This window comes from Pan paniscus, chromosome 7 (assembly GCF_029289425.2).
Source record: "Pan paniscus chromosome 7, NHGRI_mPanPan1-v2.0_pri, whole genome shotgun sequence".
Lineage (NCBI taxonomy): Eukaryota > Metazoa > Chordata > Mammalia > Primates > Hominidae > Pan > Pan paniscus.
The window spans coordinates 46,302,085-46,327,194 of NC_073256.2; the positions used below are offsets into that span (position 1 = coordinate 46,302,085).

A 25,110-nucleotide genomic window follows, 5' to 3' on the forward strand; every position below is an offset into this window, starting at 1 on the left:
GTGATGGAGAAGTACTGAAAAATAAATACACACTGAAGCAAAGTACTGATAAGTGCAGGGTTGGGCTGAACAGCCTGTTGGCTATCACTCCACAGCACAGAACACACACATGTACCTGGAGCCCTGAAGGACAAAGGGCAATACACTCTCCTAAATTAAAAAGCCTTATATCAGAGAGATGCCCTGTACTTTCAGTAATGAGAAGCTTCTTAAATGATCAATCCTAGTTGCCTTTCTTGGGGGAGAGAAAACTAATTCCTTTGTTTAACATTTATAATAACTAAAGTCCAGAAGTAGTTAAGAAAAGTACCTTGAAAGAATGTGTGCATCGCCAAGTTTATAGAAATGCTTGTCTATTATTGAGCATTGTAGTACCTTGATCAGGCGTTAGTGTAGCGTGTAACAAATGCCAAAAGGGTGGGAATAAAACTAAAAAGCATTTCAGATTTTCTCTGCATGGCCTGGCAATAGTTCAAGTGTATACCCTTTCAATCCTATAACATCACTACCTATAATGTTACCATAATAGAGTACCAAAATACTCCACCAAGCAATAATCTTTTTACAACCTAAACACCCCTTAGTAGAGACTCTTTAAATATATTACAGATTTGAACATCCATAAACAAAAGACCACGCACCCATTAAAAAGAAACGGCAGGTGAAGAAATTAAGTATCCGAACAGTATTTTTGTGAATCTATATATGATTCAATTTATAAAAAATAAATGATTATAATGGTATGTGTGTGTATATACATACACATACATGTTTTATTTTTATATAAGCACATACTTTATATGTATGGAAGCATAAACATTTTTTAACAACAGTTACCTTGGTTAGCCTGCTATAAAACATACAGATGGCTTTTGTAATTAGAACAGAATTTTCAAAATAACAATATAGGCCAGGTGCAGTGGCTCACGCCTGTAATCCCAGCACTTCAGGAGGCCGCGGTGGGCAGATCACTTGAGGCCAGAAGTTTGAGACCAGCCCGGCCAACATGTTGAAACCCCATCTCTACTAAAAATACAAAAATTAGCCAGGTGTGGTGGCACACGCCAGTGGTTCCAGCTACTGGAGAGGCTCAGGCATGAGGATTGCTTGAACCTGGGAGGCAGAGGTTGCAGTGAGCCAAGATCGTGCCACTGCACTCCAGCCTGAGTGACAGCAAGACTGTCTCAAAAAAGAAAAAATAATAACTGATATAAAATATTAATAAAGTTGTCTCTGCAGGCCAAGCTATCTAAGCTACAGCCAAAAGAATAATAGAAGAATGTTTTGAAGGTTGACTTATTAAATGAGGTGATTAAGAAAATGGCCATAACAAACCTAAAGTGAGGGGCATTCTACAAAATAATTCAACTAACAATGCCATGAAAGACAAAGACTGAGCAATTGCTCACGATTAGAGGAGGCTACAGAACAATGACACCTGAAGAATGCAACAATGATTTGTAAGGTATTTTTTGTTACAAATACATCATTAGGACACTAATGGGAACTGAATAAAGCCTGTTGATTAGATAATCGCATTGCTGCAATGTTAATTTCCTAATTTTGATAATGAAAAACGTCTTTTGAGAAGAGAATGCCCTTGATTTTAGAAAATAAATCTGAAGCATTCAGGGGTTAACTGCAACTTACAAACGTTTCAGGAAAAAGGTGTGTGCAAGAGAAAAAAATAGAGAAAAAGAGAAACGGAAAAAGAAAGACAAGGCATGTGGTAAAATGTCATAATTTGTAGTCACAGTGGCTCACGTCTGTAATCCCACCACTTTGGGAGGCTGAGGCAGGCGGATTACTTGGGCCCAGGAGCTCGGGACCATCCTGGGCAATATGAGGAAACCCTGTCTCTATAAAAAAAATTTTTTTAAATTAGCTGGGTGTGGTGGCTCAAGTGGGAGGATCACTTGAGCCCAAGAAGTTGAGGCTGCAATGATCTGTGACTGCACCACTACACTTGCTACTACACTTCAGCCTGGGTGACAGAGCAAGACTATCTCAAAAAAAATTGGGGGACTCTGGGAGAATATACAGGAAATCTTTTACTATACTTGCAACTTCTCTGAAAGACTGAAATTATGTCATAATAGAAAATTAGTCTGGGCGCAGTGGCTCATGCATGTAATCCCAACACTTTGGGAGGCTGAAGCGGGAGGATCACTTGAGGCCAGGAGTTCAAGACCAGCCTGGCCAATATGGCGAAACCCTGTCTCCACTAAAAATTCAAAAATTAGTCAGCCGTAGTAGCACATGCCTGTAATCCCAGCTACTCAGGAGGTTGAGGCAAGAGAATCGCTTGAACCTAGGAGGCAGAAGTCGCAGTGAGTCGAGATCATGCCACTGCACTCCAGCCTGGGCGACAGAGCAAGACTCCATCTCAAAAAAAAAAAAAAAAAGAAAGAAAAGAAGATGAAAAATAAAAAGGAACATCATTGCTGCACAACAAGTCTGAATTAAGCTCCTTTCCATGTTAAGAAGGAAAAGTAAACTGAATTATTCTAGTTCATTTGTTATTCTCATCTAAATAATATGGTTGATTAGTACTGGAACTGGTTATTTGGAAAACACTTGACTTACGGGTAGCAACCAACCCAACTTCAGAGGTGATCTGATTATTTCACAATTTATAGAACAATCTACTTTTAGGTAGATGATATTAACAGGTATTAAAAGTACAAGTGGACTTTGAGCCAAGTATCTATAATCAGATGGTCTTAAATGTGACACTGGACATATTAGACTAATGTTCAATTATTCCCTTATGAGACAGCATGAAAGAATGAAAATGGAACACATTTTAGTCAGATATTAATCTTAAAATGTAAAAGAACAACTTCCTATGAAGATTTTCTTCCCATTTTAAAAAAGTTTTTATGCAGTAAAAACCATCAGTTAGTTAAAAACTTGGCAAGCCATACAAATTCATTTCCTGAAGATTCTATATATTTGTTGTTTCTATACTGCCAATATGTAAAGTCTCATTACTATTTTACTGAGAAAGTTATGATTTTTTCCATTAACTTTGCAGTTTTAAAAGATCAGCTGCACAAGTGCACTTTTATTAGGCTCAGAGGCCAAATATTTTTCTAACAGGAAACAGTTCTGACATTATAATGGAAGTCAATGAAAAAAAACAGGACCCACAAATCTAATGAAGCATTTTGCTCTATTAAGGGCAGATGTGTATGTGTGACTAACACTTAAAGAATTTAGAGTAACTTTAAGGGGAATAGAACAGCATAAAATACATTCAGTACCTATACACCCTGCCTGTATATTTGTTTTTCCATTGTTGGGTTTATATGGATATCTATGTTGTTGAAGATTCACGACTGGAGAAGTTATAAAGAGATGCCTGAGTTGCCAAGGACGAAAATGCTTAGAGGCCTATAAGGGTATATGATTTTTCAGGCTGGTTTTGAATTTTGTTTCTAGTAATTTTAATAATATGGGTAAAACAAACCACATGTACAGAGACAGAGAAATAGCTCATGGCACACACTGTGGAAGGCTAAACTACTGAGAAAAATAAGGAGATGTCAGTGTGATGAAGGTGGAAGAGTAGGGTCTGTGAGTTACAACTTCCCTGAGCCTCAATCTTACTTCTAAAGAGAAAGTATTGCCTTATTCAAACCCACACAAACAACGTGGAACTAGTTTCACTTAAATCTTACCTTTTGGCTGAGCGTGGTGATTCACACCTTTAATCCTAGCACTTTGGAAGCCTGAGGCGGGTGGATCACTTGAGGTAAGGAGTTCGAGACTAGCCTGGCCAACATGGTGAAACCCCGTTTCTACTAACAAAATACAAAAATTAGCCGGGCATGGTGGTGTGTGCCTGTAATCCCAGCTACTTGGGAGACTGAGGCAGTAGAATTGCTTGAACCCAGGAGGTAGAGGTTGCAGTGAACTGAGATCACACCACCGTACTCTAGCCCGAGTGACAGAGGGAGACTCCATCTCAAAAAAACAAAAAACAAAACAAAACAAAAACTCACCTTTTGTAATTCCAGCACTTTGGGAGGTTAAGGTGGGCAGATCACTTGAGCTCAGGAGTTCAAGACCAGCCTGAGCAACATGATGAAACCCCATCTTTACTAAAAATACAAAAATCAGCCAGGCATGTTGGCTGGTCCCTGTAATCCTAGCTGTACCAGAATCGCTTGAACCCAGGAGATGGAGGTTGCAGTAAGCTGAGATCATGCCACTGCACTCTAGCCTGGGTGACAAAGCAAGACTCCGTCTCAAAAATAAATAAAATAAATCTCACCTTTAGACCGGGCGCAGTGGCTCATGTTGGTAATCCCAGCACTTTGGGAGGCCGAGGCGGGCAGATCACCTGAGGTCGGGAGTTCAAGACCAGCCTGACCAATATGGAGAAACCCCGTCTCTACTAAAAAAATACAAAATTAGCCAGGCTTGGTGGCGCATTCCTGTAATCCCAGCTACACAGGAGGCTGAGGCAGCAGAATCGCTTGAACCCGGGAGGCAGAGGTTGCAGTGAGCCGAGATCGTGCCATTGCACTCCAGCCTGGGCAACAAGAGCAAAACTCCGTCTCCAAAAAAACAAAAACAAAAACAAAAAACTCACCTTTAACAAGCATATAGAGTAGCAATAGAATAGAAAGTGCTATAAGTAAAAAAATGGCATTCATTTATTCAACAAGCATTTATTGAGAACTACTAGCCAGTCACTACGTTAGGGAAACAAGTACAGTAGTCCCCCCTTATCTGTGGGGGATGTCTTCCAAGATCTCCAGTAGATGCCTGAAACCGAGGACAACACTGAATTCCATATATAAAGGGACTTGCCACATAATGATGCTTTGGTCAGCAACAAACCACACATACTATGGTGGTCCCATAACATTATAACGAAGCTGAAAAATTCTGATCACTATTGCCTGATGACCTGGTAGCCATCGTAACAGTGTGGTGCAACTCACTTTTTCTACGTTGAGACCCGTTTAAATACACAAACACCATTGCGTTACCATTGCCTACAACCATTCAGTACAGCAACGTGCTGTACAAGTTTGTACCCTAGGAGCAACGGTATACTGTACAGCCTACATTTGTGGTAGGCTATACCACAGGTTTAAGTATACTCTACCGTGTTGCTACAACAATGAAACCGCCTAATGGAGCATTTCTCAGAATGTATTCTTGTCATTAAGGGACGCATGGCTACTGGTATTCCCTATACATGTATACCTATGATAAAGTTAATGTATCAGTTCGGTGGAGTAAGAGATTATCGACAACAACTAATAATAAAATAGGACGATTATAACAACGTACTGTAATAAAAGTTAGGTGACTCTGCTCTCTCTCTCTCCCTCTCAAAATCTTATTGTACTGTACTCACTCCTTTTCTTCTTGTGATGTGACCACGGAAAGCGAAATACAGGACAAGCAGGGACTACTGTAAAGAGATCCTGTCCACGCCCTCAAGGGACTTACACTCTAGCTCAAGCAGACACCATTTAATACCACTTGATAAGTGCAATGCCAAAGGCATACTTGGAACGTTAAGTGGGTCCCAGGAAAGGAATAGCTAAGCAATCTTGGGGTAGGAGCTAGCATCAGGAAAGGCATCTTGGAAAAGATGGGCCAAAACTGTCTTAAGGGAATTAGCTGGGGCTTGATTTTAGGAAAGGGGAATAACAGGAACAGAACGAAACCAAGTCGGGACACGGCATTTCCTGGGAACGAAGGGCACCCTTTCCTTATCTGTCAAAGATAAGTCAGAAGTATTACCATAGGTCACTTCTGAGATCTGGGACATCAACTGCCAGGGGAGTGGCTGGGTGGACATTCCAGGGTCTTTTTATTGTTTTCTGTTGCATCCCAGACCCTACAACCCCTTCCTGAAAGGGTAAGTCGCACTTCCCTTAAGAAAAAGTTGTTAGCAGGTGTCTCCTTTCTCACAGGGGATAATTACCAGGGTGCAGCCAGAACAAAGGCCGCAGATGGAAGGTGGGAAGAAGACTTGGGATAAGGTGTGTGGAGGAGCCCACAGGCTCTGCCCAATCCCAGGGAGTGACGGGACGTCTTTCCGATTGGGGGACGAGAACTCCCCGATACAAATATAGCAGTGGCATCGCCCCTCCGCGCCCCCCACGCCATGACGAGGGGACGCGGGGGGAAATCCTGCAGCCGTGGGAGGGACGGATGTGCTGGGGGACCGAGAGGCCGCGGGAAGAGGCACTCGCATCCAGGAGGCATTTTAGAGCGAGGGTCAGGCGCAGCGGCGGACTGCGGGTCCCGGCTTCGGAGCCCGCTGTCCAGCAGGGTCTAGGAGGACGTGGCGCCCACTCACCGCTGCTGCTGGTGAAGTAGAACACCATGATCCTGGGAGCGGTGCGGTGACTCCACCGCGGAGCAGCAGCGCTCAACTCACGAAGGTCCGGATAGCGGACTCGCGGCGGCCGCCTGGCCCCCGGAACTCCTCCGTGCACTTCCGGCGGACGTCGGGGCGCGTCATAGCGCCGGCCGTGGGCGCCATTTTTAATCCTGGCGAGGCGAAGGGTACTGGCAAGGAGTTTGGTTCAATGATTTGTGGGTTAAGGGAAAGAGGCTGGGCATCTTGGGCACATTAGTTAACCTGTCTGTGCTTCACTTTCCTCAGCAGCGAAATGAAGATGATACTAGAGCAGCTAACTCACGGGATATTTTTTAGGGTTAAATGAGTTAATGGGCGCCAAGGGTTTAGAACATAGCACACAAACGAGTTGTTTCTGATACTCACCAGGACAATATGTCTCTTGGGGATTGGACTTTGTTCTGGCTTAAATCGAAGGCCTGCCATCCCAAACCTCTGAACCTCAGAGGTCCTCCTGCTATAAAGTAGGAATAATCATATTCATGTAAAGCTCCTACAGCACTTGGCTTTGCCCTGATTATTTCTCTTGAGAAAGCACTTTTATCTGAGGAATGTGAGTCCCTTTAAATTACTAGGTCTGGAGAGGCATTAAAATGAGACCCCATCATGTTCTACCACCCCCTTGAGCTATGTATTCATCTACTGAAACTACCTGCTTCTGCCACAAGTAGCTACCTACTAACCTAACACTGCCACACAAGACACTATGACCCACACCCTATAGTTTAACAATGTCTAGCCAATCACTGATGCTTGTAGTTTCTATACATCAATGAGAATGCTTGACAGTTGTGTATCAGCCCACTTCCTGCCCCCCTTCTTCGTCTTTAAAAACCTGCTTGTAGCAAAGGCCAGACAGAGCTCATATCCAAGCCTGCTGGTGGAGGGCGGTGGGGGGAGGGGGGTTGGAATCTTCTGGGCAGCTGTCCCCGCTTTAACTCAAGCAAACTCTACCTTTTTTTTGCCTCAGTGACATTTTTTTTGCCTCAGCCTTTTCCTTTTAAACTGACACCCTTACATCACTGTCACTGACTTCATTCTATGAAATTGAGGGCGTCACTTAACGAAATTTATTTACGTGCTTGCTTTGACAGCATGTATACTAAAATTGGAATGATACAGAGAACTTTAACATGGCCCCTGCTCAAGGATGACATACAAATTTGTGAAAATTAAATTTGAAAAAATAAACATAAAACTCTAAACTTATTTGAAACTAAAAATGTGCCAGAAACACTGTACCAGGAGCTGGTGACACAAAGATAGCAACAATAGATAACAATAACCGTTTTAGGAACTTTCTGGTTTTCCAAAGTAAGAATTTAGCTCTGTTCTGTAAATAGCAATTGTTTTGGGTTCTCCGTTGTATTATTTGTAAAATGGGAATGGCAATAGATATTAATACCTTACAGATTGTGGTGAGAAGTAAATGAAACAAAACATGTAAAGCATCTAAGAATGCCTGGCACATAGCAGGTGTTAAGTTTTATATTTTAATTTGAAAAATAAAATAAATAGAAACCTAAAGTTACTAATAAAAAAAGTGAAACTAACAATGAAGCTTCAAATGTGAAAAATAAGTGCATCGAGAATCTTGGAGAGGCCTTTATTTATTTATTTATGTATTTTTGAGACGGAGTCTTGCTCTGTCGCCAGGCTGGAGAGGCCATTTTACAAAAATTTCTTACCCCGTGACCCCAGAATGTATCTCAACTTCAACTAGACCGAGAACTACAATTCCCAGAATGCACCTAAACAAGGCCCCGGGAACGGAGTCTGGCGGTGCTGCAGGGGATTGTGGGTGGCGTGGTTTCCCTCAGAGATTTTTCACCTCACCAGGGCGCGAGAATCTTGGAAACAGCCACCAGGGTGGGCGGGGCAAGGGCTGGTGCTCCACCAATCACCGAGCCAGCCCCTGGAAGCGCTGAGCCGTGGCCAATCGGAACGCAGCGGCTTCCTCCTAGCCTGGCGCGCGATTATTTGAAGACGCTCACGGAGCGGCTGGCTAGGCTGAGGGGAGCTCGCCCGGCTCTGAGGCGCAGGTAACCTCTGGAGTAGGCCGAGGCGGGGGGCTGTGGAAGGCTGAGGCGAGCGGGAGACCCTGTGGAACGTGGGGGCGAATGTCACGGGGAAAGGGCTTCTGCTCGGCGCTCGGCAGGTCCGCAGGCCCGAGACCGAAGAAGCTACTGACTCGTTCTCCGCGCTCACAGGCTCCGGGTTTCCCTCTTCCCGACGCCGGCGTTTCCTTGTTTTGGGTTTAGGGTTTGTTTGTTTGTTTCCCTGACCGGGTTCAGGGTCGGGACTCTTTCCTCTCCTACCTTTCCTCGCTTAGCCCCAGAGGGGTCCCCCCTTAAGCCGCAGCTCGACCTGAATTCCCAGAGACCCTAGCCTTTCAGTTTGTTCATTCATTAATAGCTTTGAAATAACGCTTGTGTGCTGCTTTGGGGGGAATTTCCCTGATCCCAGGGAAGGGGAAGGAAATGAACTCTGACGAGCCACGTAGCCGCCTGCTCGTGCATTCTAGCATTTGTTTTCAGCAGCCTTACGACTTCAAGAGATTTTTATAAAAAGGGAAGCAAACGGCTTGCTCCGGGCTCATCAGCTAGGAAAATGGCAGAGGACTGTGCTTCACCCGTTTTCTTGCTGGGCTCTGATGAAAAGTTACAGACGGTCTCTGCCTTCATTGAAGGCTGTTGAGATGGGGAAACAAGAAGAAAATGTCTTAAATGGACTATTAGGGCAATATAGGGTGCCATGGAAGCAGAACAAGCGCGTGTAACCCTGAGAGGGGTGGAAGGAGAGCAATGTCGAGGAAGACCTCCCAGAAAATAGGGTTTTAACTTGGTGTGAAATAGACTAATTAAAGGGGGTATAATTTTGATAAAGCGATTTTTAATATTTTGATGAATGTGGTTATTGTCATTTCTTTTAGGAATTCAATAAAGAAAATGGCAGCTCTTACTCCAAGGAAGAGGAAGCAGGATTCTTTGAAGTGTGACAGGTGAATCTCAGCCTGTGAATAGAAACTCTTAGAAAAATCCACCTTCTTGTCTCTCTTGTTCTCTCCTATTTTCTAAAATTTTCGTTCTTCCACTAGCCTACTCCTTGTGGCTACAGTGATAACCTGATAACCTATATTCTAATTCCAGCTTGGAAATACATTAAGTTTTCATAATGAATTATTTAGTCCTTTTCAAGGGAATCAAAGCTGTTTTTTAGTTTTTGTTTTTTTCTTTTGACATAGAAGCAGCACATTGAAGAAAGCTATTTTCTATAGCTAGGAAATATACCAAATCAGCTATTACCTTTTTCCTTTCTATTCCCCTATAATATTTTACATAGTGTTTTGCATACAGTAGATGCTTGTCTGGAAACAATTCTAGAAAGACTGTGTACTCAGATATTAATTACTCTACCCAGGAAAAGCCCCAGGGGGGTCAGTTCATTACAGACAGTTATTATAGGGGGCTTGTAGACAACAGAGCAAAATATATGAGCTATAATTTATATATGGCCAACACATAGAAATAGATTTTAAAACATACATGTATATATGTCTATCATAGCTTCTTTGTATATAGTATTTGTTTTCATGAACTCTTTGGGAAGATATTTGAATGTTTTATTTGATAAAGACAGAATTTGAGAATCCTACTGTTAAACTAATAGAAAATTGTGTGTATGGGGGTACATGTATTGTTTTTAATATGACCTACAAGTAGAGCTTATTACTTAGCAGTAGATTTACGTAAATTTTGACGCAAAATAATCTTATCAATGGACTTTGTTTCTTTTTATAGCCTTTTACACTTCACTGAAAATCTGTTTCCATCACCTAATAAAAAGCACTGTTTTTATCAAAACAGTGATAAAAATGAAGAAAACCTGCATTGCTCTCAACAAGAGCATTTTGTTTTAAGTGCGCTCAAAACAACTGAAATAAATAGACTGCCATCAGCAAATCAAGGCTCACCATTTAAATCTGCGCTGTCCACTGTATCTTTTTACAACCAAAATAAGTGGTACCTCAATCCACTGGAGAGAAAGCTGATAAAAGAGAGTAGATCTACTTGTCTAAAAACTAATGATGAAGATAAATCTTTTCCCATTGTGATAGAAAAAATGCAAGGAAAACCAGTCTGCTCCAAGAAGAACAACAAAAAACCACAGAAGAGTTTAACTGCTAAGTATCAACCAAAGTATAGACACATCAAGCCTGTGTCAAGGAATTCTAGAAATTCCAAGCAAAATCGAGTGATCTATAAGCCAATTGTGGAGAAAGAAAATAATTGTCATTCAGCTGAAAATAATCCCAATGCTCCTCGGGTTCTGAGCCAAAAAATAAAACCACAAGTTACACTCCAGGGTGGAGCAGCATTTTTTGTTAGAAAAAAATCTTCTCTTAGAAAATGGTCCCTGGAAAATGAGCCGTCACTGGGACGCACCCAAAAGAGTAAATCAGAAGTCATTGAAGATTCTGATGTAGAGACTGTCAGTGAAAAAAAAACTTTTGCGACAAGGCAAGTGCCAAAGTGCTTGGTCCTAGAAGAGAAATTGAAAATTGGACTACTGAGTGCAAGCAGTAAAAATAAAGAGAAATTAATAAAGGTAAAGCTAAATATATCACTTTAAAAATGGCTGTATAACAAAACTTCAGTATAAATGACATAGTTGAATAAAATTTTATTTTCTGGACTGCTTTTATAAAGCCAGATAGCATAGTGTTTAGTTACTGTAAGGAGTTTGTTTATTTATTTATTTTAAGACAGGGTCTTTCTTTATGACCCAGGCTGTAGTGCAGTGGCACACTGCTCACTACAGCCTCAACCTCCTAGGCTCAAGCAATCCCACCTCAGCCTCCCAAGTAGCTGGTACTATAGGTGCACACCACCTCACCCGGCTAATTCTTGCATTTTTTGTAGAGGCTGGGGTTTCACCATGTTGCCCAGGCTGGTCTCGCACTGCTGGGCTATAGTGATCTACCTGCCTCACCCTCCCAAATTGCTGGGATTATGGGTGTGAACCACTGCACCTGGCCCAGCCACATTTTAAGTTCTCAATAGGTACATGTAGCTGGTGGCTACCATATTAGACCATGCTGGTCTAGAACTTCTGTTGCTGATCTCCTGTTTATATCCTTCATCAGAAAAAAAGTTGAGTTTTGTGGGGCAGCTAGGGGCAGAAAGCCATTGAAGCAACCTTAAGAAAGGTTGTCTCCAGATCAGGGCTTCCACGTATGGTGGCTTGTTTATATTCATCACAACCCTTGTAGCTGGAGAAATGATAGGCTTATATGATACCCAGTACACTCAGGCTTATAGTCATGTCTTTCCTAACCCACCTCTCATCATTGCCTTCCTCACTAGGTTCTCTCAAATTCAACCCCAGTCCATATCTCGTAATCACCTAAATTTCAAACCTCAGTGGCAAAGATAATAAATTGGTGGCCAGTAAACCAAATCTCACCCATAAATGTTTTGCTTGGCCTACATAATTTAAAAGTTGGAGCCAAAATTATTTAAATACAAGAAAAACATTTCTGGTATCTCATGAAATATTGAAAGCTGAGCCTTCATTTCTACATGGCAATAATCAGAGCTGAATATCAGGCTGAGTATCATACCATTTGATAAATATGGGTTCTTCATTTCTCTAAGTCAGTGTATATCTATCTATTTAGATCAGTTTAGTTTTGATCATTTTACTTACTGCTGCCCTTGTAAGGCATTTAAGTTTTTAGTCCTCACTGTAAATGTTTGTTTTTTTTCCTGTTTATCAAGTGTGGCCAAGTAGATTGTTAAATGAGATACGTTCTTGCTAGCTAAGCCATGACAGTCTAATTTTACTAATTCATTTTCTGTTTATATCAACAAAACACTTCTGTGTCTTGATAGGGATTTTGATTACAAGAGTAAGCTTTATCAAAATGTATTAAACTGTGCTTTATACTTATACATTTGTATGAAAATTAAGTTTTTTGAAAGTTTGGGGCGTAACTCAAGCTAAAATTGTCTCAATCCAGTAAAACAAACGAAGAGTCTGCAGTTTCCCCATGCATCTCCTGATGATGATTCTTATCTGTTTGGTACAGCCTGGTGGTGTACCAAATGAATGGTGACCTGATGAATTCTCTGTAACCAGTGTAACAGAGAATTCTGTAGTTCTCTTTTCTGTCTTTTCTTTTTCTTAGCTTCACTTTACGGGTTTGGTATTGAGTTAGTTTTCAGTAGTTTGGGAAGCTGGGCTTTTGTGCATTTTAAATTTGTGGAACGGGGCTATGCTCTTTCAGGATTTTGCTAAATACCCCTGTCTGGGATTCGTCTCTGCTAGCTAAGGGCGAATCTGATTTTCTGTTTTTTTATTTTGAGATGGAGTCTCACTCCGTTGCCCAGGCTGGAGTGCAGTGGCATGATCTCGACTCACTGCAACCTCCGCCTCCCAGGTTCAAGCAATTCTCTGCCTCAGCCTCCCAAGTAGCTGGGATTATAGGCACCGGCCACCACACCTGGCTAATTTTTGTATTTTTAGTAGAGACGGGGTTTCACCCTCTCAGCCAGGCTGGTCTTGAACTCCTGACTTCGTGATCCACCTGCCTTGGCCACCCAAAGTGCTGGTATTACAGGTGTGAGCCACCGCACCCGGCCGGTGAATCTGATTTTCGTGAGGATACCCTTTCCCCAACTCATGGAGCCCTGAAAAGCGTTAAACTGATGGGTTATCCCACCTCTGCTGGGATATTATGGTTTTGAGTAGAAGTTCTACTTTAACCAAGAGTTTTTTTCCTTTTTCCCCAAGCTATATATTCCCTAGTAATTCCCAAATTAATATGAGGGAAATCTGTCAGGATTTTTTTCTACTTTGCTTTTCCCACATTCCTGCTACTCTCCAGTGACTCTATAATGTTGTTCTTTCCTTAGCTGCTGATTTTTAAAGTTTATGGCAAAAAGTTGTCCCTTTCCAGTTTGGTGGCTGCTGGGGAAACTTTTGCCATTTTTACTGACTTTTTTGTTCATTTCATTATGGAAGTGATGGTCTGTAATCATTCTGCCATCTCTATCAGGAAATATAACACATTTTTGAGAGGATGACAGATTACAACACGTGTACTCTGGTGTTTTTTTCTTTTGAGACAGTCTTGCTCTGTCGCCAGGCTGGAGTGCAGTGGCACGATCTTGGCTCACTGCAACCTCCGCCTCCTGGGTTCAAGCAATTCTCCTGCCTCAGCCTCCCGAGTAGCTGGGACTACAGGTGCCACCACGCCCAGCTAATTTTTGTATTTTTAGTAGAGATAGGGTTTCACCATGTTAGCCAGGGTGGTCTCAATCCCTTGACCTCACAATCTATCCACCTCGGCCTCCCAAAGTGCTGGCATTACAGGCATGAGCCACCGGGCCCTGCTGTACTCTGACTTTAAAGGTAATGTACACTTAGTGAATACAGGGGAAGTTTTCCTAAAAATAGTTTGAAAATTGATTGAAAATCACATTATGAAATGTAATTCATAATAAACCAAATCTTTCGTTTTAGAAATAGATCTGCTGGGATTCCTTCACTAGAAAATAGTTAAAAATTACAGATTTTTTTTTAAAAATCTATTTTCAGGATTCATCAGATAACAGAGTTTCTTCAAAGGAACATAAAGTTGATAAAAATGAGGCTTTTTCTTCAGAGGATTCTCTTGGTGAGAATAAGACAAGTAAGAGAAAACTTGCATGAATTTAGCTACTTAAAATAATGCTTTATTACATACATTATGTAATAATAATTCTTGCAATTTCTGGGTCTTTCTTTTTTCAGTAGCGTGCCTGTGGTTAGTATCTTTGTTTATCTCTGTGACACTGTTTTCTGTAGTAAAGCAGTGCATTGCGTTTTGAAAAACAAGAAACAAGGAGATCCTAGGTTAAAATTTTAGACAAAATATTAGGCTTAATTGGTCTATGGCTGTGGCCAAGTTACTTAAGCTCTCTAGAGTTGAGTGTTCTCATTATAAAATCATACCTACTCTATCTTTCACCCAAAATAATAGAAGTTAAAACTATTATGTATATTTGTGATCAAAGCCCAATTGTGAGCAGAACTTACTAAGTTTTATAAATGACACTGAAATTAAGCATCAAGAACCATGGATTTTTGTCTAGGTTTACTAATAATTAGCTGTATGATCTAGGAAGATATCTCTAAAGAGTTAAAGTTAATTTTTAAATTCCTGTCAATTCTGAAATCCTATTCCTAATTTATGCTGTCAGTGTTCAATTAAATAGCTTACTAAACTATGAATACATAAAGCTTTTTTTTATGATTCTGAGATGTGATGTTAATAACTAGTATTTACTGAGTGCTGAATATAAGGCAGTGCTAAATATTTAGTATACGTTATGTTTTTCATAGATTGTGCTCAAAGCACTGATACAATAGAAAATATAACAAAAAGGCATTTACTTAAAATAGGTATAAATTTTTCTTTTAAAATATATTTTAGTACATTGTCTAAGTCAATTTAAAGAAAAATAGTGAATAAAAATAATATAAATGGTATAAGGATATGGGAGAAATCATGAAAGTAATATAAAAAGACCAAAATTTTGTTACTTAATAACTACAGTTTATCATTTAATTCTCCCAACTACTCTAGGTCCTGATATGCCCATTTATAGATGAGGAAATGGACTTGGGTTAAGTAACTTACCAATAGCAGCTCAGACTTTCACCTGCCTTGGCCTTGTTTCTAGAGGATGAGCTCTAATTATTTTTCAATGCAAAGTTAAAGTTTGTTTTTTTAGCCCACTCTCAACTTACTGTTTTCCTCAAATCAACTGCTGTTTTAACTTTGCTCTTTTCTTTTAATAGACTTTATTTTGCCATAATTTTAGATTTACAGAAAAGTTAAAGTACAGAGAGTAGCAGTGTATCTCTTACCCTGTTTCCTCCATTCTTAACATCTTATGTTATAATACTTTTGTCAAAACTAAGAAACTTGTATTGGTATAGACTTTTTTTTTTTTTTTTTTTTTTTGAGATGGAGTTTCACTGTATTGCTCAGGCTGGAGTGCAGTAGCACCATCTTGGCTCACTGCAGCCTCCACCTCCAGGGTCCAAGCATTTCTCCCACCTCAACCTCCCAAGTAGCTGGGATTACAGGCATCCACCACCATGCCCGGCTAATTTTTGTTACGATGGGGTTTCACCATGTTGGCCATGCTGGTCTCAAGCTCCTGACCTCAAGTGATCCCCCCACCTCAGCCTCCCAGAGTGCTGGGATTACAGGCATAAGCCCTTGTGCCTGGCCATAAGCACTAGACTTTATTTGGAGTTCACCAAATATTGGTAGTGGTATATTACTGTTAACTCTAAACTTTATTTGGAATCTTCTATTAATGTTTTCTTTCTGTCCCAGTATCCAATCCAAGGTGCTATATTACGTTTAATTGTCATGTGTCTTTAGTCTTGTCTGTGACATTTTCTGTCTTATTTCTTTGTTTGCATATTGCCAGCTGGAAGTTGATATTTCCAACTCTAATCCAGTACTCCAGGATTTATTCTATCCTTTTTTCATCTGTAACTTCCTTCTCGGACAGTGAGACACTTAGTTCCTACTATTCACTATCCATCTACTTATTTGTTCTGTCCCAGTAAACATGTAAAACAGTTTCATAATTGTTAATTCATACTCCTGTGAGAAATAACCAATTAGAGTGCAGTTTTTTCCTCTTTGAGACAGAGGCTCACTCTCACCCAGGCTGGAGTGCAATGGCGCAATCTCAGCTCACTGCAACCTCTGCCCCCAGGGTTCTAGCGATTCTTTTACCTCAGCCTCCCAAGTAGCTGGCATTACAGGTGTCTACCACCATGCCCGGCTAATTTTTTTGTATTTTTAGTAGAGACAGGGTTTTGCCACATTGGGCAGGGTGGTCTCGAACTCCTGACCTCAGGTGATCCACCCGCCTTGGCCTCCCTTACCTTTCATCTCATAGTTCATGTTGAGGTTGAGATGAATCTTATCTAATTCAGTCTCTTTTTCTATATGTAATTATTGCTGAAGTAAGCTTTTGTGGAATCCTATATCAGCTCATGCCATTCTTCTCTAAATGTGATATATTTTCAATTTTTTCCCTTTGTAGAATTCCATATATAGTTAAATAATATATATATTAAATAATATATTTTTTAGGATGACAGGCGTGAGCCACTGCACACTGCCTAGGGTGCAATTTTAAGTGCAGTCTTTTTGTCTTTATCCTTATAACTTCTAGTCAAAACACCATTTGCTAAAGTTACTTAGGACAGCTTCTCTTTTTCCCCCTACCTCCTTCAGTGTCGTTATGCTATACAGTTCTAATATAGTTAGATTCATTTCTCACAGTCTGCATTCCATCTTAGGCTACCTCAGTAGCCTGGTTGATATTTATACGTATTTTTTTTTCTCATTTGATGTACATTGGAGTTCATTCTTTGTGATTTTTACAGTTCTGTGAGTTTTATCAAATGTATAGAATTACATATTACCCATTACAGTACCATACAGAAGAGTTCCTTCACCCTAAAATTTCCCTATGCCTACATTTTGTTGTTACTCTCCTTCCCCTCAGCCCCCTGGCAACAATTAATCTGCTTTTCATTTCTATAGTTTTACCTTTTCCAGGAAAAACATTACACATATATATCCTTTGGGGTCTGGCTTATTTCACTTAGTAATACATTTAAGGTTCATCCATGTTGTTGGGTGTATCAGTAGTAATTCTCATTTATTGCTGAACTATCGACATACCATAAGAATTCTTTATATATTCTGGATACAAGTTTTTGATCAGATATATGATTGCAAATATTTTCTCCCCTCAATCTGTGGCTTACCTTTTCATTCTCTTTATTTTTTGTAGAGCAAAATTTTTTAATTTGATAAAGTCCAAATTAATTTTTATAAATATATTATGCTTTCGCTGTTGTATGTAAAAACTTATTACCAAATCCAAGTTCATGAAGATTTTTCCCTAATATTTTTTCTAGACATTTTATAGTTTTATGTTTTTACTTTATTATTAATTTTTTTATAGAGACACAGTCTCACTAAGTTGTCCAGACTGGTCTTGAACTCCAGGCCTTAGGCGATCCTCCCACTTTTGGTCTCCTAAAGTGTTGGGATTACAGGCATGAGCCACCACGCCTGGTCATAGTTTTACATTTAGATCTGTGATCCATTTGAGTTAATTTTACATAAGGTTTGAATAGGTGTGATTTTTTTGCATATGGACATTTAGTTGGTCCAGCACCATCTGTTGAGGACTGTTTTTCCTCCATGGAATTACCTTTGCCTCTTTGTTAAATCTTGATCTTGAGTATTATTTAATAGTCTTATTAACCTTTGAAATCTTATGAATTAAAGCTTTGATTTTATTTGGTAATACACATTATCATGATTTTTCCCCCACCAGTTTCTCCTAAGTCCACTGTCTATCCAATCTTCAGTGCATCTTCAGTCAATTCAAAAAGGTGAGAATTGTTACTATTTTAAAGTCCAAGCCTTATAAATTACACAGGTCCTCTGGGTCTCTTTTTCAGTCTAATGCTACTTAATTTGGGGAGTTTTTTTTTCTTCCTCACTAAGGGGAATAGGAGAATAATATTGAGAATAGGGTGATGAAATCAGTCCCTCATAGAAACATCATAAGAACTTAAGAGTTGAGAGATGGAAAAGATCTTTATATACTTGAGTAATAATAATTGCTAACATTATTATATAATACCTTACCCATAATAAGTAGTTTTATATCTATTATCTTAATTTTTACAACAACTTAGAAGTTAGATACTATTATTCTATTTTCAGCCTAAGAAACTGTTAGTAATTTAGCCACAGTTGCACAGCTATTAGGTGCTAGGACCAGGACTAGAATCTATATCTGAACCAAACGCCCATTAGGTTATATTGCCTTCCCTGGGTGATAGTATAGTAGCTACAATTTAATAAGCATTTACAACTTCATGATGTAGGTACCATTATTACCCCATTTTGTAGATGAGAAAGCTGGCTGGAGGAGTAAGTAACTTGCAGCAGCTTAATGTTATCATAAAGTATAGCTGAAGCTACCAGTACCCTATTCAAAGCTAAAGACTGCAATGGAGGAGGCATGGATGGGTAGAGAGCATGATAGGCGGCAGAGCTCTGAAAAAGTAGTTTCTTATGGTCTAAACATCCTCTTCCTAAGCAGCTTTGATTCTTCTCTCCCCATTTGATTATAAATAACTCCAGATATTAAGCAAGGAACTTCCCGGCTACATTTTCCTTACTCTCAGAGCACCTCACCTTAAATTGCCTCAGTGATTAGGATGGGTGCACAGCTTTCCCTCTTCAAAGGTTTGTTTCTAGTTTTTCTCACCTTTCCCATTTTTCACCTGTGTTGTCATCTTTCATGACCTTTTATTGAAGATGGGAGCTGTCTTAGTTCATTTTGTGTTGCTATCACAAAATACCATGGACTAGGTAATTTATAATGGACAGAAATTTATTTGGCTCACAGTTATAGAGGCTGAGAAGTTCGAGATCAAGCAGCCACATCTGGTGGGTGCCTTCTTGCTGCATGATCCCATGGCGGAAGGCAGAACAAGAGAGTGTGCATGAGAGAACAAGAGAGCTTGGCTTGCAGCCTCACATCCTTCAATAATCAACATTAATCCATTCATGAAGGTGGAGCCATCATGAGCTAAACACCTCTTATTAGGCCCCACCTCCCAAAACTGTTGCACTGGAGATTAAGTTTTCACACATGAACTTTGGGGGACGTGTTCAAACCATAGCAGAAGCCTACCACAATTAACTGATAAAAGCATATACTAATTTAGTCTAGCATAAAGAGACAGGCCAGGCGTAGTGGCTCATGCCTGTAATCTCAGCACTTTGGGAGGCCGAGGTGGGTGGATCACCTGAGGTCTGGAGTTTGAGACTAGCCTGGCCAACATGGTGAAACCCCGTCTTTCCAAAAAATACAGAAATTAGTTGGGCATGATGGGGCATGCCTGTAATCCCAGCTACTCAGGAAGCTGAGACAGGAGACTAGCTTGAACCCAAGAGGCGGAGGTTGCAGTGAGCCAAGATGGTGCCACTGCACTCCAGCCTGGGCAACAGAGCAAGATTCCATCTCAAAAAAAAAATAAAAAAGACAGTGGGATACTATTTGTTAAGTAATATGATATTGCTCTTTTTGTAGACTCCAAAACATCAGTTATCAGCAATTTGAGATTTAATCTATTACTTCAGATGATTACAGATTCTCAAAGTGCTTAGTCTCACATTTGTTTTTTGGTTTTTAAAATTCAATGAACATTTAGAGAGTATCACATGCTATTGAACTATACTGAGTTCTAGAGATGTGAAGATTATTGTGGTCTTGCTATCAAGGATGTTATGGTTAGAGGAGGGTAGACATTTAAACAAATATAGTGTTACAGTTGGTAAAATGGAAGCAAAGAGATGGCTGTCACGCATGCAGAGTCAGGGAGAGCCTAGCAAAGGCGGCATATAAGGTGAAAAGGGTCAGTGACTTGAACGAGTGTTTTTTCATACTGTAGGAAGTAGCCCATTAGTAGTTCATCAGACCAGTTTAGGGTGTCATATCTTGTGACAGTTACTATGGGACTGAATGAAGGTGGACGAACGCAGAAATGAAGACAAAGACAAAAGGATCTTTTTAAAGAAGGGGTCGGGAGCTCCTGCTAGTGAGCAAGGGCCCTGAGCTTTTACAGCCTTTTATATTTATTGGGTAGAAAGAGCAGGGAGGAGGAGGTAAAGGTCAGCTGCTTGATTTATCACAGGTTCACGTGATTGCTAACAGGCTTCGAATGTGCCTATAGATAATCGCAAGAAACACTGTGCCTGGGCATGACTGCCCTCAGCATTCCTTCTGGGTGGCAGACGCAGTTTGTCAGTTTGCCAACAACCTGCATTCATGATAACAGTTTGCTGTTTGCTCATATAGCCTCCAGTGGTATACTGAGTTAGTCACAACCCTCATTCTTTTGGCCTCCAACAATAGCATTTATTTTTAGTGGAATAGTGTATCTCTCACACAGCAAGTATGTTTAGTGAAACTTTGGTTTTATGTCTGTACTAGTCATGTGAAATGTATTTCTTAGCATAGATTTGTCAAGTCAGTTTGAAAACTACTTTTCAGACAAATGGTAAGAAGACAGCTTGACTTAGCTTAATGCAGTGGAGCTAATGCTCCACCTTTTTTTTTTTTTTTTTCCTACTTTGTCAGGTTTTTTTTTTTTTCCTGTTGTTTGAACTTCTTACTTTCGGTACGAGGGTTTTTTTTTTTTTTTTTTTCTTTCTTATTTACTTCTACTCTTTAGGGATTTCTACTCCTTTGGTCCCTGGAAAACCAAGGTCCTTTCATTACAAGGCAAGGGTTACAAACTCAGTACCTACAGAACCAGCAGGCTGGGTGGAGACTAGGGCCAGCTGAAGAATTGCCCACTTAAAAGGGCATGTGCTATTCCAAGTTCAAACTCATAGATTCTTTGATGGAATAGAGGTTTAGTGATCTTACAATGTCTCTTAATATTGGAAATACACATTTTTAAGTGAAATCTCTAGATTTTAAAATATTGGTAGCCAATCCAAAGTTTTTAAATATCATATGGGCCAACCAAAACATATCTGCTAGCTAGATTTGGCCTGAGGGTCTCCAGTTTGCAACCTCTATAAGTGAATCTCAACATTCTTTCGTAATAGGTAAAGGTTGTCTCAACTACAGCTATCCAGCCTAAATATGTTTTTGTTTTTGTTTTTTCCTTAAGAATTTCATAGTAGTGAGATGCTGCTTTTGGTATGAGGAAAAGCAAATTTAGAAGCTTCATCGCCCAGGTAAAACATTGCTGGGTCATAATATGATGGTGACTCTGATTTCCTGTGGATCTGTGAAGTTCAGTATTATACTTATTTTCTCCAGTACCCCAGGAATTTCTTTATAGCTGTATGGGGTAAATATTGTCCTAAGATTTGATAAAGCAAAAAAATCTTTTTTAAAGGGCGAAGTCAATTTCCAAAGTGTGCATCTATGTGCATCTGATATTGTGGAAGAAAGTCCCTAGGACTTGGAGTCAGAGGACCAGGATTTGAGTGTTAACACTGCCATTTACTAGTTACTTTACCTTGAGTAAATTACTGACCCTCTCTGAGTAGGCCTCAGGTTTCTCGTTGTTCCTGTCCCTATTACTTCATCAAGTTAATGTCAGATAGAAAGCACTAAAAATTGCAAGGTACTCTGATAAATGGCTGCTTTCTTTCCCTTGTAATTCCTCCAAAATTGTAAATTTTTATATGTCAACTTTCTGTGTCAAGATCTTTAGGTGAAGAACAGTTTTCTGTGGGATCTGTCAACTTCATGAAACAGACCAATATCCAGAAAAATACTAATACCAGAGATACAAGCAAAAAAACAAAAGACCAGCTCATCATCGTGAGTAAATTCCAAACAAAGCTTCTCCTATCTAGCCCTTTGCAGAAAAAGCTTGCCAAACCCTGTATTAGACAGTTCAGAACTTGGTATTTTCAATGGCATTAAGCAATGTTTTATGTGACAGAATTGGAGTTGTAGGTGGTGACATTGAATATTCTTGAATTTATCTGTGCTTTTCCTGCACTTTATTTTTTGTCAACTCTTGGGTCAAATAATTTTAATATTGTTTAAAATAATTTAATATTCTTAGCTGCTTAAGGAAAAATATTGTATAATTAATATAGAAGTCCTAAAATTTTTGCCCTCCCTGTTTGAAATAAGGCTTTTTCAGGTCTTTAAGGGTTTCATTAAAAAGTTCCGTTGTTCATTTTAGCTGTAATTTCCACAATTTAATCTTATTCTTTCTTAGAACCATGGGTCTAGTAAATAATCTTGTAAAAATAAAAAAATCTTTGGTTTTTACACTGTCCATTCAAATAATTCCCTTTCATCAATTTATTGCATTTTTAGGTCTCTTGTCTCTTTTTTTCCCCCCCAAAGAGATGGAGTCTCACCATGTTGCCCAGACTGGTCTCTAACTCCTTGGCTCAAGTGATCCACCCACCTCAGCCTCCCAAAGTGCCGGGATTACAGGCGTGAGCCACTGTGCCTGGCCTGATCTCATTTCATTTTGTCTTGGGGGAGGGAAGGAGGATATGGTAACCAGATTTTCATTTAGTTTTTCACTTGTGTCAGCAGAAAAAAAAAATTAGGTGAAATTTGAATGAATGGTTATAGGAACTTAATTTAGAGCTATTTGTGCTATATTTAAATGGGTTTCTTTTTTTACCCCCCAATTATAGGACGCTGGTCAGAAACATTTTGGGGCTACTGTGTGCAAGTCTTGTGGTATGATATATACTGCTTCCAACCCTGAAGATGAAATGCAGCATGTACAGCATCACCACAGGTTTCTGGAAGGAATCAAATATGTGGTGAGCCAAAACATAGTCTTTCAGTTTGTTCTAGAAGTAAAACTAAAAGAGACATTTCTTTTCCACCACCTCTACTACCCAGCCGGAAAAGTTAACTTTTAATGATGATGTTTCAAGCTTACTATCTCAATATAAGATAAATATTTTGTAAACACTGCATTCTGAGCAGAGCTGAACAGTCAAGATATACAAAATTCAGAGACTGCAGAGATACTCTCTTCCCACTATAGTGCTGTCTTTATAGGTAGCCTTAGAAAAAAAATAGCCTTCCCATGACTTCTCCAGGTTTTTTCTGAGAGGAGAGGTCCCACCCGTTTATTAAACACCTTTCAAGTCCAAACACATCCTATCATCGGCCCTATCTTTATGATTGTACCTGCTACTCAGATACATTCCTTTTTCCCTATTTTTATTGCCACAGTTAATGCCTTCACAATATTTTTAGCCTGTTTATTGAAATGGCTTGCTTTCTGGGTTCCCATAATGCTACCAGAAATAACGTTTTAAAACATAAGTCTAGGCTGGGTGCAGTGACTCACTCCTGTAATCCCAGCATTTTGGGAGGCCGAGGTGGGTGGATCACCTGAGGTCAGGAGTTTGAGACCAGCCTGCCCAACATGGCGAAACCCTGTCTCTACTAAAAATACAAAAAATTAGCCAGGCGTGGTGGCGGGTGCCTGTAATCCCAGCTACTCGGGAGGCTGAGGTAGGAGAATCGCCTGAACCCGGGAGGTGGAGGTTGCAGTGAGCCAAGATTGTGCCACTGCACTCTAGCCTGGGTGACAAGAGCAAAACTCCATCTCAAAAAAAAAAAAAAAAGCCGTAGATGAAACATAAGTCTAGTATGATTCTACATACTTCTGGAAAAAAAAAGTTCCCAACAGAAGTTTGGTGGTCTTTAATCTGGCCTCAACCTTTCCTATATATGTGCATATAAAATACATACAAAAGAGAAAGTGTGTATGTGTGTAGTTTAAATTCTTGCCCTCTATGATCTGATCTCTACATCAGCCAGAAAGTTCTTTCTAAAACATAGGTTCTGACATTGTCTGCTTCAAATTTGACAGCTTTCTGTTGCACTAGGAATAAAACCCAGACTCCTTACCTTGGCTGACAGATCTCTTCATATTTGGCCCCTGCCCACCTTGTCACATGACACATTCCCTCTCCAGCTCTAAGCTCCTGCCGCTGGAATAAGCCACATTCTCTGATGAAGCCAGACTATACCATACTGGATTTCTTTCTTTAATTTGTGGAAACATACTGGGCATGTTATCCTTTATATATTTTGAATATCATTCCTAGGTTACAAATACGTTCTCCCTGTCCCTTTTCTTAAGGTTTGAATTTATATTTTTGATATAGTAATACTTTCACATGATTCAAATTTCACAAAATGCAAAAGTATATCCAGTGAAAAGTGTTTCTCCATACCCCTTCCAGAAACCTCGTTCCCCTATCTATAGGCATCCAGCATTAACAGATTCATCTATGTATCTTTCAGAGATATTTTCTGCATATACAAGCAAATACCATTACTTGGATTTTTTTAACCTTTTTGTGGTGTATATTGCTACAAAGAAAACAAAATTTTTATTTAGCTAATTTGTGACCTTTGGTTTCTTAAGTCAGGAACATCATCTCAGTCCCAAAATTAGTAAGTTTTTCCTATATTTAAAAAAATTTATAGCTATAAATTTTATATTTAGACATTTAATCCACTGGAATTTTTTCAAGACATAGTGTTAGAGATGGATCCTTATATTTTTCCTAAAGGACTGCAAAGTGTGCCAACATTACTGTTTGACTAGTTTATCTTCCACACTGATTAGCAATGCCACGTTTAATGCATACCAAATTCCCACATATAAATGGGTTTGTTATTGGACACTTCTGCACCATCCATTTGTTCCTGTGCTAGTGCCATACTTTTATAAATGTAGCTTCATACTGTATAGTTAGGTAAGTTCTCTTTCATCCTTCTCTGTAAAACATGTCTTGACTTTTTCTGCATATTTACTCTTTCAATTAAAAAAAGAGCCTATCACATTCCCCCCAAATGAAAAACCTATTCGAATTTTTATTCAAACTAGTCAAACTAATGCCATTTTCTCTAGGGAAAAAAAATCTTAGTATAACTTAGGAACTTAGTATAGCACATACTATTATATAAACTTAGTATATACTGTAGTATAAACCTAGTGTATACTTAGAAACTTAGTATACCTCTGATTGATTCATATCTTTGATGTCTTTCAGGAACATTTTATAGTTTTGTCATGGATCT

At 39.6% G+C, this 25,110-nt stretch overlaps 2 protein-coding genes and 1 non-coding gene across 8 annotated transcripts in view; 2 read left to right on the forward strand and 1 right to left on the reverse strand.

Annotated features, from left to right (window-relative positions):
• The window catches only part of CCDC25 (coiled-coil domain containing 25), a 98,173-nt gene extending 91,705 nt beyond the window's left edge, over positions 1-6,468 (reverse strand). For 3 of the 4 annotated variants that reach the window (XR_008626364.2, XM_003830792.4, XM_055116390.2), the window contains exon 1: positions 6,332-6,464. Coding sequence is in view for 3 of the 4 variants with exons in the window: in XM_003830792.4 (XP_003830840.1) it covers positions 6,332-6,359 (28 nt within the window). In the remaining variant the exon portion in view is untranslated. Of the gene's footprint in view, positions 1-6,331 lie in introns of all 4 variants that reach the window. The other variant, XM_055116388.2, reaches the window with a different exon arrangement.
• A 53-nt stretch (positions 6,469-6,521) lies between these two features.
• ESCO2 (establishment of sister chromatid cohesion N-acetyltransferase 2) overlaps positions 6,522-25,110 on the forward strand; it is a 43,020-nt gene continuing 24,431 nt past the window's right edge. For 2 of the 3 annotated variants that reach the window (XR_008626365.2, XM_055116391.2), the window contains exons 1-7: positions 8,231-8,436; positions 9,327-9,395; positions 10,195-11,002; positions 13,997-14,090; positions 17,824-17,881; positions 21,732-21,849; positions 22,692-22,823. Coding sequence is in view for 2 of the 3 variants with exons in the window: in XM_055116391.2 (XP_054972366.2) it covers positions 9,343-9,395; positions 10,195-11,002; positions 13,997-14,090; positions 17,824-17,881; positions 21,732-21,849; positions 22,692-22,823 (1,263 nt within the window). In the remaining variant the exon portion in view is untranslated. Of the gene's footprint in view, positions 8,437-9,326; positions 9,396-10,194; positions 11,003-13,996; positions 14,091-17,823; positions 17,882-21,731; positions 21,850-22,691; positions 22,824-25,110 lie in introns of all 3 variants that reach the window. The other variant, XM_003830793.5, reaches the window with a different exon arrangement.
• Positions 7,473-7,574, forward strand: LOC112440720 (U6 spliceosomal RNA). The gene has a single exon (XR_003028739.1). It is a non-coding gene; the product is annotated as a U6 spliceosomal RNA (small nuclear RNA).